We start from the raw sequence: 14,428 nt of genomic DNA, 5'->3' as shown, positions 1-14,428 counted from the left end.
TGGTCCTCAGCACCACCCACCCCAAATCATGCCTTGCCAGGTTTCTGGGAATTCCTGGTCCAGCCCAGCCGGCACCTGACACTGGCCGTAACAGCAGGGCCACTGTTAGCTGTTAGCCTCAGGGCCCCAGGTTTAGGGGCGGTGTCTCCGTTGCACGTGCACCCCGAGCGCGCCCGCCACTCCCCACACCAGGAGCTCTGTTCCTCGGGTTCAGCAAACGCCCGGGCGAAAGCAATCTTAACATTCTGGGCTCCCGGCACCCAGACCTTGGGCTGATGTCCCTTGCTAGTGGGTCAGCTCTTTAGAAAATATATTCTAACTATTTCCATCAGCATTTCCACTTATTTTGTGCAGGAGAGTTGAACCCAAACCGTCTGGGTCGGGCTCGGTCAGGCCCCGCCCCCTGACGTCATCTCACCCCCACCCAATCCCCCGCGCCTACCTGCCTCCCGGCCCCTCCCCTTCCCACCCCTCAATCCCCGCGCTCATCCCTGCGGCCACGCCCGCCCCTTCCCGCCACCCAATCCCTGTGCTCGTCTCTGCGGCCAGACCCCCCCCCCGCCCCTGCCCGCTTTTCACCCAATCCTAGCGCTTGTCTCTGCGGCCGGGCCCCGCCCCCACCTGCCCCCCGTCCAATCCTCGCGCGGACTCATGTCTGCCCGCTCGGCCGCCGTCTCTCGAGTCTCTGCCAGGTCCGGGGCGGGTCCGCGGCCGCGGCGGGAACATGGAGGAGCTGCTGAGGCGCGAGCTGGGCTGCAGCTCTGTCAGGGCCACGGGCCACTCGGGGGGCGGGTGCATCAGCCAGGGCCGGAGCTACGACACGGATCAAGGACGAGTGTTCGTGAAAGTGAACCCCAAGGCGGAGGTCAGGCAGCGGGTCGGGCGGGCCAGGGGACCAGTTACTTTCGGGAGAGGGTCGCGGGCCTCGGCGCGGGGCGCGGCCTGGGCTTCTCCCGCCGGAGGCCGGGGGTGGCTCTCCCGGGACTGCCGCCGCCGCCCCTTGCGGGGAACCCTTTGCGCGGGGCGAGCGGTGAACGGTGAACGGGGACGGCGGAAGCGTCCGGGGCGTCCGGACGAGTTTGCACCTGCGGGGAACTGTCCGGAGCAGGAACCGCGGCCGCCCCACACCTCCTGTTCTCCGTGAGCTTTCTCTCGGGGGCGCTACGTGAAATGGGGCGGGTCTGGCTGCTGCCGTCTTGCTCCCGGGGTTCCTGCCCTGCGGTGCTGGTTAAGTGGGGTCGTTCTAGCCGGGGAAGCTGGTTAAGTCTTCAGCTTAAGTGGCTCTGGAGGTGTCCATCCCCCGTGAGCTTCGGTCAGTACGTTGTGAAACGGGGCGAAGGTGCTGCCCCCAGGCCAGCTGCTGCGCCTCACCACACCCTGGCATGCTCTGTCCTTCTGTTAGAATCATTCTCGGGCCGGGCGCGGTGTCTCACGCCTGTAATCCCAGCACTTTGGGGGACCGAGGTGGGTGGATCACGAAGTCAGGAGTTCGAGACCAGCCTGGCCAACAAGGTGAAACCCCCATCTCTGTTAAAAATACAAAAATTAGCTGGGCGTGGTGGCGGGCGCCTGTAATCCCAGCTACTCGGGAGGCTGAGGCAGAAGAATCGCTTGAACCCAGGAGGCAGAGGTTGCAGTGAGCCGAGATCGCGCCACTGCACTCCAGCTTGCTGGGTGACAGAATGAGACTACGTCTCAAAAAAAAAAAAGAGTGTTCCTAGCAGCGGTGACATGGCAGCTGTGGTGGGGCTCTGAGGCTGAGGAGGTGGGGACTCTGAAGAACTGAAAGAAGGATGAAGACAGCTGGAAGTCAGGAGCACGAGGAGAGTGTGTGTGTCTATGTGTATGTTGTGTGTGTGTACGTTGTATGTGTGTATGTTTGTATGTTGTGTGTATGTATTGTGTGTCTGTGTGTGTGTAAGGGTGGAGCCCCACGTGAGGATGGGAGAGTGGGCAGGGCAGTGGTGTGAGTCTCAGGAGAAAAGGAAAGGCCGCTGGCCCTGACCTCTTCTGCGGGGATCACTGCTGTGTTATGTTGTGTGTGTGTGTCTGTGTGTTGTGTGTGTATGGTGTGTCTGTATGTCATATGTGTGTATGTTGTGTGTGTTGTGTGTCTGTATGTGTTGTGTGTCTGTGTATATGTTGAGTGTGTGTGTTATGTGTCTGTGTGTGTAAGGGTGGAGCCCCAGATGAGGATGGGAGAGCAGGCAGGGCAGTGGTGTGTGTAGCAGGAGGAAAGGAAAGGCCGCTGGCTCTGACCTCTACTCTAGGGATCACTGCTGTGTGGTGAGCAGGGGGACCCAAGGGAGGAGTTGCTGTGGTCCCGGGGAGTTGGATGGAAACGGCATCTGAAGATGAGGTGGTTTCCAGTGCTGGGCAGGAGGTGGCATGGAACTTGGTGATCTATTCAGGTGAAAAGTGACCCCAGGTCACTGGCATAGGCAGTCAGGGTGCCGCCTCCACCTGAGAGGCCGGGTGAGTCTGTGTCCTGTAGGTGGAACAGGACTGCAGTTGAGGTGTTGTCTGAGGACACTGACAGGTAACCCATGTTCACAGTCCCACTGTTGCCGGATCTTAGTGGAATATTAGTGCCTTCAACTTTCCTCTCTCCAGAGAACCTCCCGATTCAACCATAGCACACAAATATAGTCCAACACTAGAAAGCTCAAGCCCTCTTCTTCCAGTACAGCATCTGAACCTGTAGTCTACCCTGTTGGCAAGTGCGTTTGAAAACACTGTCCATGTATATGGAATCCTCAGTCAAGATAGTTTTGCTTTGAAGTTGTAATGCTAGAGGAAAACATATCTACAGAACCTTTCCGGAAGTAACCTTGCCTCCCTCTATTTCCACTTCCTCTGGTATTTTTCTGACAGGCCAGAAGAATGTTTGAAGGTGAGATGGCAAGTTTAACTGCCATCCTGAAAACAAACACGGTTAAAGTGCCCAAGCCCATCAAGGTTCTGGATGCCCCAGGCGGCGGGAGCGTGCTGGTGATGGAGCACGTGGACATGAGGCATCTGAGCAGGTGTGTCTTCACACCAGCGCCCCCCCCCCCACTGGGTGGCTTTATTATCTGAGCAGGTGCATCTCCACACCAGCCACAGACTGGCTTTATTATCCGAGCAGATGTGTGTCTTCACACCACCCCCCGCCTGGCTTTATTAACTGAGCAGGTGCATCTTCACACCACCCCCACCCCCCACCTGGCTTTATTACCTGAGCAGGTGTGTCTTCACACCACCCCTGCCTTGTTTTATTACGTGTGTCTTCACACCACCCACTGGCTGGCTTTATTTTCTGAGCAGGTGTGTGTTCACACCACCCCTCAGCTGGCTTCATGCCCCCCGCCGGCTGGCTTTGTTATCTGAGCAGGTGCACCCTCACACCAGCCCCCAGCTGGCTTTCTTTTCCACCAAGTGGTTCTCTGATGACTGAAGCTTGTACTGGGGGCATCATTTTGAGGAGTGTAATGCAAAGAACCCGTGACTCCACGTACCATGAGTTCTGCAGAATGAACGGCAGGCACTCTTTGCAACCAAGGGCGGAAGCAAGAGGAATCTCCCAAAGTGAGATGCTGACCAAAGGCCTCGCTGCAGGCCAGCCGCGGTGGCTCACGCCTGGAATCCCAACACTTCGGGAGGCTGAGGCGGGTGAATCACTTGAGGTCAGGAGTTTGAGACCAGCCTGGCCAATATGGTGAAACCCCATGTCTACCAAAAATCCAAAAATTAGCTGGATGTGGTGGCAGGCGCCTCTAATTCCAGCTACTCGGGAGGCTGAGGCAGGAGAATCACTTGAACGCAGGAGGCAGAGGTTGCAGTGAGCTGAGATCGTACCACTGCACTCTAGCCTGGGCAGTAGAGCGAGACTCAGTCTCAAAAAAGAGGAAAAAAAAAACCACTGCAAACTTGGATGAGGCTGGGAAAGATCGTCAAATAATCAACACCTTTATCCCCCTCTTGCTTCACCAGAACCTACTTTCTGTCCTCAAAATGTCCGACCTACCAGCCGGCTGCGGTGGCTCATGCCTCTAATCCCGGCACTTTGGGAGGCCAAGGTGGGCGGATGACTTGAGGTCAGAGTTTGAGACCAGTCTGGCCAACACAGTGAAAGCCTGCCTCTACTAAAAATACAAAAAAATTAGCCAGGCATGGTGGCGGGCACCAGTAATCCCAGCTACTTGGGAGGCTGAGGCAGGAGAATCGCTTGAACCTGGGAGGCGGAGCTCGCAGTGAGCCGAGATCGTGCCACTGCACTCCAGCCTGGGTGACAGAGCGAGACTCCATCTCAAAAAAAAAAAAAAAGTTTGACCCTCTTTATGTGCCCTGAGACCGAGCAGTGGGTGTGTTGCCTTTCTGTGTGTCATCTGTTTAGTTGCTGTCGTTTGATTTGACAGTCATGCTGCAAAGCTTGGAGCCCAGCTGGCCGATTTACACCTTGATAACAAGAAGCTTGGAGAGATGCGCCTGAAGGAGGCGGGCACAGTGGGTATGGCACTGCGCGGGCCACGGGTGCTCCCGCCTAGAGGAGGACGTTCAGCCAGTGTGGGCTTAGAGCGGGGGCCATGCAGCAGCCGTGGGAGGGTCGGATGTGGGCTGATTGATGGCAGAGCAAGGGAATGTTGACCTTGAGCCGCATCTCACAGTGCACTGAACACAGTGAATGTGATGCGTCTGTTGTGTCCTAAATGCATTTGAAAGATGAAAACATTTGCTGGACACAAGACACCCCTAGTGTTACAGTTACTTTTACCTCTCGTTCCCCAGAAGAGTGTAAGCAGAGGCTCTCTGGCTTTCTGTAAAAGGCAAGACCTTTAACCCAGGGTCTGTTCCTGTAAAACAGTCATACTTGAGGCTCAGAATTACAGCCATCATGTCTGACCTTTCCAGAGCGTAATGCGCTGTCAGGATCGAGGGAATTTTCCGGCATTTTAATCTGCTGACATTTGGAATCCGTGTGCAGCCCACATGGTAAATGTGGGGAGATTTGCTGACGATCGGAACAGAGCACCAGGGGCCTGCTGTAGGAGACGGAGACATGCTGTTAGACAGTCTGTTCTGTGAGGGTCCATGATGGATCCCCCCAGGCGGCCTGTGTGGTGAGGATCCACTGAGAGGCCTCCCAGGTCGCCTGTCCTGTCCCTTCCAGTCTTACGGAGTTTAGTCCATTGGGATTTTCCTTGAGTTAGGGAGACTGCAGAGGAGTGAGATTCTTTCTTTCTTTTTTTTTTTTTGAGATGGAGTTTCACTCTTGTCCCCCAGGCTGGAGGGCAGTGGTGCAATCTTGGCTCACCGCAACCTCTGCCTCCTGGGTTCAAGCGATTTTCCTGCCTCAGCCTCCCGAGTAGCTGGGATTACAGGCGCATGCCACCGCGCCCAGCTAATTTTTGTATTTTTAGTAGAGACAGGGTTTCACCATGTTGGCCAGGCTGGTCTCAATCTCCTGACCTCAGGTGATCCACCCACCTCAGCCTCCCAAAGTGCTGGGATTACAGGCGTGAGCCACTGCACCCTGCCTGAGATTATTTCAAAGCACAATAGTTTATCTGACACACATGGCACCAGGTTTGCCACTGAGAGCCATCCTTTCTGATGGATTGGGGGCAGATTCTTTTTCCTCTTTATTTATTTATTTTTATTTTATTTTTTTGAGAAGGAGTCTTGCTTTGTTCCCCAGGCTGGAGTGCAGTGGCGTGATCTCTGCTCACTGTAAGCTCCGCCTCCCGGGTCCATGCCATTCTCCTGCCTCAGCCTCCTAAGTAGCTGGGACTACAGGCGCCTGCCACCACGCCTGGCTAATTTTTTGTATTTTTAGTAGAGACAGGGTTAGCCAGGATGGTCTCGACTTCCTGACCTCGTGATCCACCTGCCTCGGCCTCCCGAAGTGCTGGGATTACAGGTGTGAGCCACCGCGCCTGGCCTGTTTTTTACTTTTTATGTTTTTTATGTTTTGTTGTTTTTTTTTTTTTTTTGAAATGGAGTTTTGCTCTTGTTGCCCAGGCTGGAGTGCAGTGGCACGATCTCAGCTCACCGCAACCTCCGCTTCCTGGGTTCAAGTGATTCTCCTGCCTCAGCCTTCTGAGTAGCTGGGATTACAGGCATGCGCCACCATGCCCAGCTAATTTTGTATTTTTAGTAGAGATGGGGTTTCTCCATGTTGGTCAGGCTGATCTCAAATTCCCGACCTCAGGTGATCCACCCGCCTTGGCCTCCCAAAGTGCTGGGATTACAGGCATAAACCACTGCGCCCGGCCATTTTTATGGTTTTTTTTGAGACGGAGTTTCACTCCTTTTTTTTTTTTTTTTTTTTTGAGACGGAGTCTTGCTTTGTCGCCCAGGCTAGAGTGCAGTGGCGCGATCTCGGCTCACTGCAAGCTCCACCTCCCGGGTTCACGCCATTCTCCCGCCTCAGCCTCCCGAGTAGCTGGGACTACAGGCGCCCACTACCACGCCCGGCTAATTTTCTGTATTTTTAGTAGAGACGGGGTTTCACCGTGTTAGCCAGGATGGTCTCGATCTCCTGACCTCGTGATCCGCCCGCCTCGGCCTCCCAAAGTGCTGGGACTACAGGCGTGAGCCACCGCGCCCGGCCCGGAGTTTCACTCTTGTCGCCCAGGCTGGAGTGCAATGGAGCGATCTCAGCTCACTGCAACCTCCGCCTCCCGGGTTCAAGTGATTCTCCTGCCTCAACCTCCCGAGTAGCTGGGATTATAGGCGCCTGCCACCATGCCTAGCTAATTTTTATATGTTCAGTAGAGACAGGGTTTCACCATGTTGGGCAGGCTGGTCTCGAACTGCTGACCTCCGGTGATCCGCCCACCTCAGCCTCCCAAAGTGTCTTTCCTCTTTAAGAACATCCTCCCCTTTTTTTCCTGACACAGTGTGGTCTTCCCCCACACCCCCGCGTGTTGGGATGTGAGACAGGTCCCCTGAGAGGTGCCCGCAGGCTGCCTGTCCTGTGTGTGTCCTCTGGTGCCCCTGCTCGGGAGCAGCTAGTGTCTTTGATGCTGACGTCTGCTGGAGCAGGCTCTGTTAGGGGTGTTGTGTGAGCTGGTGGAGACCCAGGCCCTGTTTGTCTCTGGCAGGGGCATAAGCTGGTAGGAGCTCGCTGAGGTCGTGTCTGAAGATGACTCAGTTTCGAGAGTGGGTGCTGGGATCCCTTGGAACTAATTTTCCTTCTTTTACTTTTGCTTGCAAGGGAGAGGAGGTGGGCAGGAGGAACGGCCCTTTGTGGCCCAGTTTGGATTTGACGTGGTGACGTGCTGTGGATACCTCCCCCAGGTGAGTGCATGGCGTTTGCTTCTATTTCACAATCAGGTCAGCTGTTCAGACACAGGGGTTGGTGGGACACACCCCCCTCCTTTTTTGGTGAGCTTTAGTAAAAGTATTTGCACCATTTTTTCTTTGCTGATGTTTGAGAGGTTGACGTAAGATTGACCTACCTAATATGCTAGGTAAGCATGAAGAAACTGAGGAGGACCAGCAAGTTAGGAGCTGGATTTCAAGGTGGGTAAAAATGAGGGAATTTAACAAATGTTTTATTTTAGGTATACTAAACTCTCAAAGAGGGTGGAATGACAAGGGTTTGTCACTTTTGGTTGTGTGATTTTATGGTGGCTTCCCTCCGCATTTCCGCCTGGGGAGTTCTGCTTGACGCCCAGCACGTGTGCAGTGGACAGGGCTCCTGTCCTGTCCTCGGGAGGAGGATACAGATGAACCCAGAAAACTTTCCAGGGTTTCCTGGCGGGTGCGGGGGCAGTAGAAAGACTTTGAAACGTTGAAGGTTGTTCAGAAACCTGCTTAGGGGCGGGGAGTGGTGCCCTCTGGTCCTGCCTGCTCCGGGGGGTTTTTCGCCAGCTCCGCCCCTTCATCTCGTGGCTGTACTCACTGTGTGTGTGCATATGTGTATTTATGTGTACGCACGTCTGTGCACATATGTGTATGTGTGTGCATGCACACGTATGCATGTGTGTGCGTGCATGTGTGAGTGCATGTGCGCCTTGTGCATTGTGTGTGTGCACATATGTGTGTGCACACGTGTGCATTGTGTATATGTGTGTGCACGTGTGTGCATACGTGCATGTGTTTGCATGTGTATGTGCACGCACGCGTGTGCATATGTGTATGTGTGCATATGTGTATGTGTGCATATGTGTATGTGTGCACACGTGTGCGTGCACATGTATGTGTGCAGGCATGTGTGCACATGACTGTGTGCCTGATGCATGATGTTGGCGTCGTGTGCTACTCCAGTCGTGTGTGTCTGTCTTGCTTCCCTCCTGGGTGGTAAGCACCTGTGACCTGGATGTCCTTTCTCAGGGTCCTTCTCAATGGGGCTCCATGTGACTTTTCCTGTCATCACTGTCTGGGGAGGGGCTGTCTGGACAGATGTCAGAAGTGAGCCACGGGGTTGGGGCAGGTCAGCCAGTGTGAGTGTAAATTAAGAGGAAATGTTAGCCAGTTGCTTTAGCAGCAAAAAAAAAATTTTTTTTTTAAATAAAAAAGCCCTGGTGGCTCATGCCTGTAATTCCAGCACTTTGGGAGGCCGAGGTGGGAGGATTGCTTGAGCCCAGCAGTTCGAGACCAGCCTGGCCAACATGGTGAAACCCTCTCTCTAGTAAAAATACAAAAAATTAGCAGGGTGTGGTGGTGCTTGCCTGTAGTTCCAGCCACTTGGAAGGCTGAGGTGGGAGGATTGCTTAAGCCTGGGAATTCAAGGCTGCAGTGAGTTGTGATTGCACCACTGCACTCCAGCTTGGGTAATGGAGCAAGACCTTGTTTCACAAAGATGAAAAAGAAAGAAAATGTTCTGTACCGGGCATGGTGGCTCACGCCTGTAATCCCAGCACTTTGGGAGGCTGAGGCGGGCAGATCACGTGAGGTAAAGAGTTTGAGACCAGCCTGACCAACATGGTGAAATCCTGTCTCTACTAGAAATACAAAAATTAGCCGGGCATGGTGGTGCGCACCTGTAATCCCAACTACTCTGGAGGCTGAGGCAGGGGAATCCCTTGAACCCGGGAGACGGAGATTGCAGTGAGCTGAAATCACGCCATTGCACTCCAGCCTGGGTGACAAGAGTGAAACTTCATCTCAAAAAAGAAAAAAAAAAAAGTAAAAAGTAAACTAAAAGGTAGTACAGTCAGATATCTTTTGTTACATATGGAACCTGTAAAGGCCAAAAGTGTGCTGCATGTGTGCCAACCAGAGCACGAGGGAGCAGGCCCACGCCGTGGCACCCTGTGATGCAAGTGTGACTTGGGACAACGATCTTTATGGGCAGCAACTTGGCAATGCCTATCAAAAAAAAATTTTTTTTTTTGAGACGGAGTCTTGCTCGGTCACCCAGGCTGGAGTGCAGTGGTGCGATCTTGGCTCACTGCAAGTTCTGCCTCCCAGGTTCACGCCATTCTTCTGCCTCAGCCTCCTGAGTAGCTGGGACTACAGGTGCCTGTCACCATGCCCGGCTAATTTTTTTTTTTGAATTTTTAGTAGAGATGGGGTTCCACCGTGTTAGCCAGGACAGTCTCAATCTCCTGGCCTTGTGATCTGCTTGCTTCAACCTCCCAAAGTGCTGGGATTACAGGCATGAGCCACCGTGCCTGGCCAAAAATTTAAAATTTAGTTTTAGTTTTAATTTTAAAAGATAGAGTCTCACTCTGTTGCCCAGGCTGGAGAGCAGTGGCATGATCATAGCTCACTGCAGCCTCAAACTTTCTGGGCTCAAGCCATCCTCCTGCCCCAGCCTCCCATGTAGCTGGGACTACAGGCATACACCACCACACTTGGCTAATTTTTTAATTTTTTTTGTAGAGACAGGGGTCTCACTATGTTGCCCAGGCTGGTCTCAAACTCCTGGCCTCAAGTGATCCTCCCACCTCAGCCACGCAAAATGCTGGGATTACAGATATTGGTCACCACTCCCAGCCCCCTTTCAAATTTTTTAATTTATTTAATTTATTTTTTTGAAGTGGAGTCTCGCTGTCACCCAGGCTAGAGTGCGGTGGTGCGATCTTGGCTCACTGCAACCTCCAGCTTCCGGGTTCAATCAGTTCTCCTGCCTCAGCCTCCTGTGTGACTGGGATTACAGGCACCCACCACCATGTCCGGCTAATTTTTGTATTTTTAGTACAAGCATGAGCCACCGCACCTGGCCCCCCCTTTCAAAATTTTAAATGGACTTATGCTCTGACCCAGTAATTATCCTTTAGGATTTATTCTACAGGCATATTTACATGTATGCAAAATGGCACAGACACAAGGGTATTTGCTGTGCCACTCTTGGTACTATGATAAGGAAAATCCAGAGGAGCACTGGGTGAAGTTCTGGTGCATCATCTGATGAACTATTGTCAGCTGCTACAAAACAACGTAAAGAAAGCGGGAGCAGGGCCAGGCGCGGCGGCCCACGCCTGCAATCCCAGCACTTTGAGAGGCCGAAGCGGGCAGATCACCTGAGGTCAGGAGTTTGAGACCAGCCTGACCAACATGGCGAAACCCCGTCTCTACTAAAAATACAAAAAAATTAGCCGGCCGTGGTGGTGCATGCTTGTAATCCCAGCTACTTGGGAGGCTGAGGCAGGAGAATCGCTTGAACCCGGGAGGCAGAGGTTGCAGTGAGCTGAGATGGCGCCACTGCACTCCAACCTGGGCAATGAGAGCGAAACTCTATCTCAAAAAAAAAAAAAAAAGAAAAAGAAAAGTTCTAGAAGCATTCATTCTTGGAAGGCTACAGAGTGGGTCCTGAAGCATCCCCATGCTTCCCACTGCTCTTGGGATAGGATCTGGGGTCTCAGCATGTCCATGAGACTCCGGTTCCCTCTGGGATGTGGTTCCCCCCTCAGGCTCCTGTGACTGCCACCCCTCCCACATGCCGCCCCTGCAGCCCTCTCCACTTTGAGATGCTTGTGGGTAGCTGAGCTCTCCCTCGGTTCTGGCATTTTCCAGTGAACTGTGCTTTTGCTGTTACTGTGCAGGTGAATGACTGGCAGGAGGACTGGGTCGTGTTCTATGCCCGGCAGCGCATTCAGCCCCAGATGGACATGGTGGAGAAGGAGTCTGGGGACAGGGAGGCCCTCCAGCTTTGGTCTGCTCTGCAGGTGAGTGGGGCCCCACTGCATGCCCAGCACCTGCTACACGCCCCACTTGCCTGAGGTAGGGGAGGCACCAAGGCAGGTGAGGCCACCTCTGAGTCTGATTCTGGGTGGGAAGCGGGTGCCTGGCGGTGTGCTATCCGCTGCTGCCTGGGCTGGGGGCGGGCACCTGGAGCAGCGCCCCTCATGCACGCGTTGATCAATTTGCTGAGGCTCCATTTTCCTCCCTGCAGTTAAAGATCCCTGACCTGTTCCGTGACCTGGAGATCATCCCAGCCTTACTCCACGGGGACCTCTGGGGTGGAAACGTAGCAGAGGATTCCTCTGGGCCGGTGATTTTTGACCCAGCTTCTTTCTACGGCCACTCGGAATATGAGCTGGCAATAGCTGGCATGTTTGGGGGCTTTAGCAGCTCCTTTTACTCCGCCTACCACGGCAAAATCCCCAAGGCCCCAGGATTCGAGAAGCGCCTTCAGTTGTATCAGCTCTTTCACTACTTGAACCACTGGAATCATTTTGGATCGGGGTACAGAGGATCCTCCCTGAACATCATGAGGAATCTGGTCAAGTGAGCGGGCCTTGCTCTGGAAGGAGGCCTCAGAGGTTTCTCCACAGTCCTCTTCCGGGCAAATTCTTGTTTCTTCACATGCCGGAGTAGCTTAAGACCAATGCAGTAGCTTATTTCCAAGCCTTGCAAAGTATATAGTATCTAAGAGGAAAGGTTTTGTCATCCCAGCGTTGTCCACTTTGTGGGGGTTTGTAGGTAGATGGAGCCACACTACAGGCAGGGTATGAGCAGAGGGATGTATGGAGTGTGGGTGACTCTGAGCCTCACTGCTGCTGCAAGGTGGAGAAACTGTAAGTGAACTCCTGTGGGTGCGGGGGAGGGTATCCGGTGCGCAGGGAGGTGGCCAGCGCCCCCGGGCACTGCTGCTCATAGGTACCTTTCCGCTGCCTCCTCCCTGCTCTCCTGTGCAGGAATGTCTCTGAGCTGTTCACGTTGATGCTTCTTGGTTGGCAAGACTTGGGTGTAGACATGAAACCATCTTACTAAAAGCGTCTTAAAATGACCAATTCCAAAATCAAGCGTATTCCCTTTTCTTCCTGCATGATCCCTGGGCCCTGCCGCAGGCTGAGCAAATCTGTAAACTGATTGTGGGAGAAACCAAGCTGCTGGCCGTAGGGTGTCCTTGGGTAAATCCAGGAGTCTTCATTGCTTCTGTTATTACCCCGTCTCCTCTGCCATTTTCTACAGCTTGCTGAGTTGTCATTCCTTTGCAACATTAAAATACATGCTGAACTCATATTTTTCCTTCCTTCACTGTTGTAGTAAAGAGAAATATTTCATGAATGGCATTGATGCTAATAAATCCTTTGCACAAAAATTTGAATAAACTTCCAGTGGTTTCGATAATGTACAAGATTGTATATTTCCCTCATTTATTGTAATGCAATATCTTAGTTGTTTGCTGAAAAACTTGTAATATTTTGTGACAAACAGGTACAACTAGTGTTTTTGTTGTTGTTTTTAGAGACAGGGTCTGGTTCTGTTGCCTAAGCTGCAGTGCGGTGGCATGATCATAGCTCACTGCAGCCTCAAACTCCCAGGTTCTAGCAGTCCTCCCATCTCAGCCTCTTGAGTAGCTGGAACTACAGGCGTGCACCACCACACCTGGCTAATTTTTGTATTTTTAGTAGAGATGAGGTTTTGCCATGTTGCCCAGGCTGGTCTCAAACTCCTGAGCTCAAGCAGTCCTCCCACCTTAGCTTCCCGAGTGCTGGGATTACAGGCCTGAGCCACCATGCCTGACCCAAGTGTTCTTTCTTTCTTTTTTTTTTTTAAGACAGAGTCTCACTGTTTCCAAGCTGGAGTGGTGCAATGGTGCGATCTCGGCTCCCTGCAACCTCTGCCCTCCGCCTTCTGGGCTCAAGCAGTTCTCATGTCTCAGCCTCCTGAGTAGCTGGAGTAGTCGGTGTGTCACCACACTGGCTAATTTTTGTATTTTTAGTAGAGACGGGGTTTCACCATGTTGCCCAGGCTGGTCTCCAACTCCTGACTTCAGGTGATCAACCCACCTCAGGCTCCCAACTGTTTCTTTTTTCTTTTTCTTTTTGAGATGGAGTCTTGCTCTGTCACCCAGGCTGGAGTATAGTGGTGCGATCTCAGCTCACTGCAACCTCTGCCTCCTGGGTTCAAGGATTCTCCTGTCTCAGCCTCCCGATGTAGCTGGGATTACAGGTGTGTGCCACCACACCTGGCTAATTTTTGTATTTCTAGTAGAGGTGGGATTTTGCCACCTTGGCCAGGCTGGTCTTGAACTCCTGGCCTCAAGGAATCTGCCTGCCTTGGCCTCCTAAAGTGCTGGGATTATAGGCCTGACCTACCATCCCTGACCCAACTATTGTTTCTTAAAAAAACTCTTTTTAGGGCCAGGCGCGGTGGCTCACGCCTGTAATCCCAGCACTTTGGGAGGCCGAGGCGGGCGGATCACGAGGTCAGGAGATCGAGACCATCCTGGCTAACACGGTGAAACCCCGTCTCTACTAAAAATACAAAAAATTAGCCAGGTGAGGTGGCGGGCGCCTGTAGTCCCAGCTACGCCGGAGGCTGAGGCAGGAGAAGGCGTGAACCTGGGAGGCGGAGCTTGCAGTGAGCCGAGATCGCACCACTGCACTCCAGCCTGGGTGACAGAGCAAGACTCCGTCTCTTAAAAAAAAAAAAAAAAAAAACAACTCTTTTTAACCTTGCCTTTTTGTTAGGGTAGAAGGATAGCTCAGAGCTTCAAAGAGCAGGACTAGCCTAAGAACTGTCTGTGATATTTGACCAGAGGTGCAGCCTAGCTGCCATTCTTCCTCACCCTGTGGAAGACATTAAAGGGAGAATGAAAGTAGCTGTAGAATTACCTTTGGGGGAAGAAGCCACTTGGTGAACTTGGCAAACACCCGTGTTTGAGGGGTCACCCAGGGTGTCATGAGCCGGGCTGAAGGGGATAGATTGATTACTTGTCTTGTTTGCTTGTTTCTGTTGTAAGTCAGGGCCCCTCAGCAGAAGGCAGAACAGAACCGAGTTCCTTTAGAATGCTGGTTTTTGTGTGGAGTGAGGAAGGACCGTGAGTGTGGTCAGTTTCCAACCTGACAGGTCCTGCTACTGTTGGCCAGGACTGCAGCTTGTTACTTTGACCCTGGGAAGAAGGTAAGTGTTCCCAAGAAAAGGGACGTCCCAAAGCGGTGCCATCCCGATGGCACGTGTGCTGCTCAAGACTCCCTGCCGGGTAGGTCCATCCCAACGGCGCATGTGCCCCTCAGCTCCCCCCACTGGGTAGGTCCATCCCGAC

At 53.0% G+C, this 14,428-nt stretch overlaps 1 protein-coding gene across 2 annotated transcripts; it reads left to right on the top strand.

The window, feature by feature from the left end:
- The first annotated feature begins 625 nt into the window (after positions 1-625).
- Positions 626-12,514, top strand: FN3KRP (fructosamine 3 kinase related protein). 2 transcript variants are annotated; one of them, XM_055389344.2, is made up of 6 exons: positions 626-865; positions 2,875-3,026; positions 4,398-4,489; positions 7,199-7,281; positions 10,977-11,099; positions 11,327-12,514. In XM_055389344.2, the coding sequence occupies exons 1-6, from the start codon at positions 725-727 to the stop codon at positions 11,663-11,665; spliced, it is 930 nt and encodes a 309-aa protein (XP_055245319.1). In that variant the 5' UTR covers positions 626-724; the 3' UTR covers positions 11,666-12,514. The 2 variants fall into 2 exon arrangements, with proteins under 2 accessions (XP_055245319.1, XP_055245320.2); XM_055389345.2 differs by lacking the exons at positions 2,875-3,026; positions 4,398-4,489 and having other exon boundaries at positions 645-865.
- The last annotated feature ends 1,914 nt before the right edge of the window (positions 12,515-14,428 follow it).

Source organism: Gorilla gorilla, chromosome 4 (genome assembly GCF_029281585.2).
Source record: "Gorilla gorilla gorilla isolate KB3781 chromosome 4, NHGRI_mGorGor1-v2.1_pri, whole genome shotgun sequence".
In the NCBI taxonomy this organism is placed as follows: Eukaryota; Metazoa; Chordata; class Mammalia; order Primates; family Hominidae; genus Gorilla; species Gorilla gorilla.
This window is presented reverse-complemented; position numbering and strand designations above follow the sequence as displayed.

Excerpts from the sequence above, each read along its gene's own strand:
- FN3KRP (XM_055389344.2), top strand. The coding sequence starts at position 725 with ATGGAGGAGCTGCTGAGGCGCGAGCTGGGCTGCAGCTCTGTCAGGGCC. Across the intron at positions 4,490-7,198 it reads GAAGGAGGCGGGCACAGTGG|GGAGAGGAGGTGGGCAGGAG; the intron begins GTATGGCACTGC and ends TTTGCTTGCAAG. Across the intron at positions 7,282-10,976 it reads GCTGTGGATACCTCCCCCAG|GTGAATGACTGGCAGGAGGA; the intron begins GTGAGTGCATGG and ends GTTACTGTGCAG.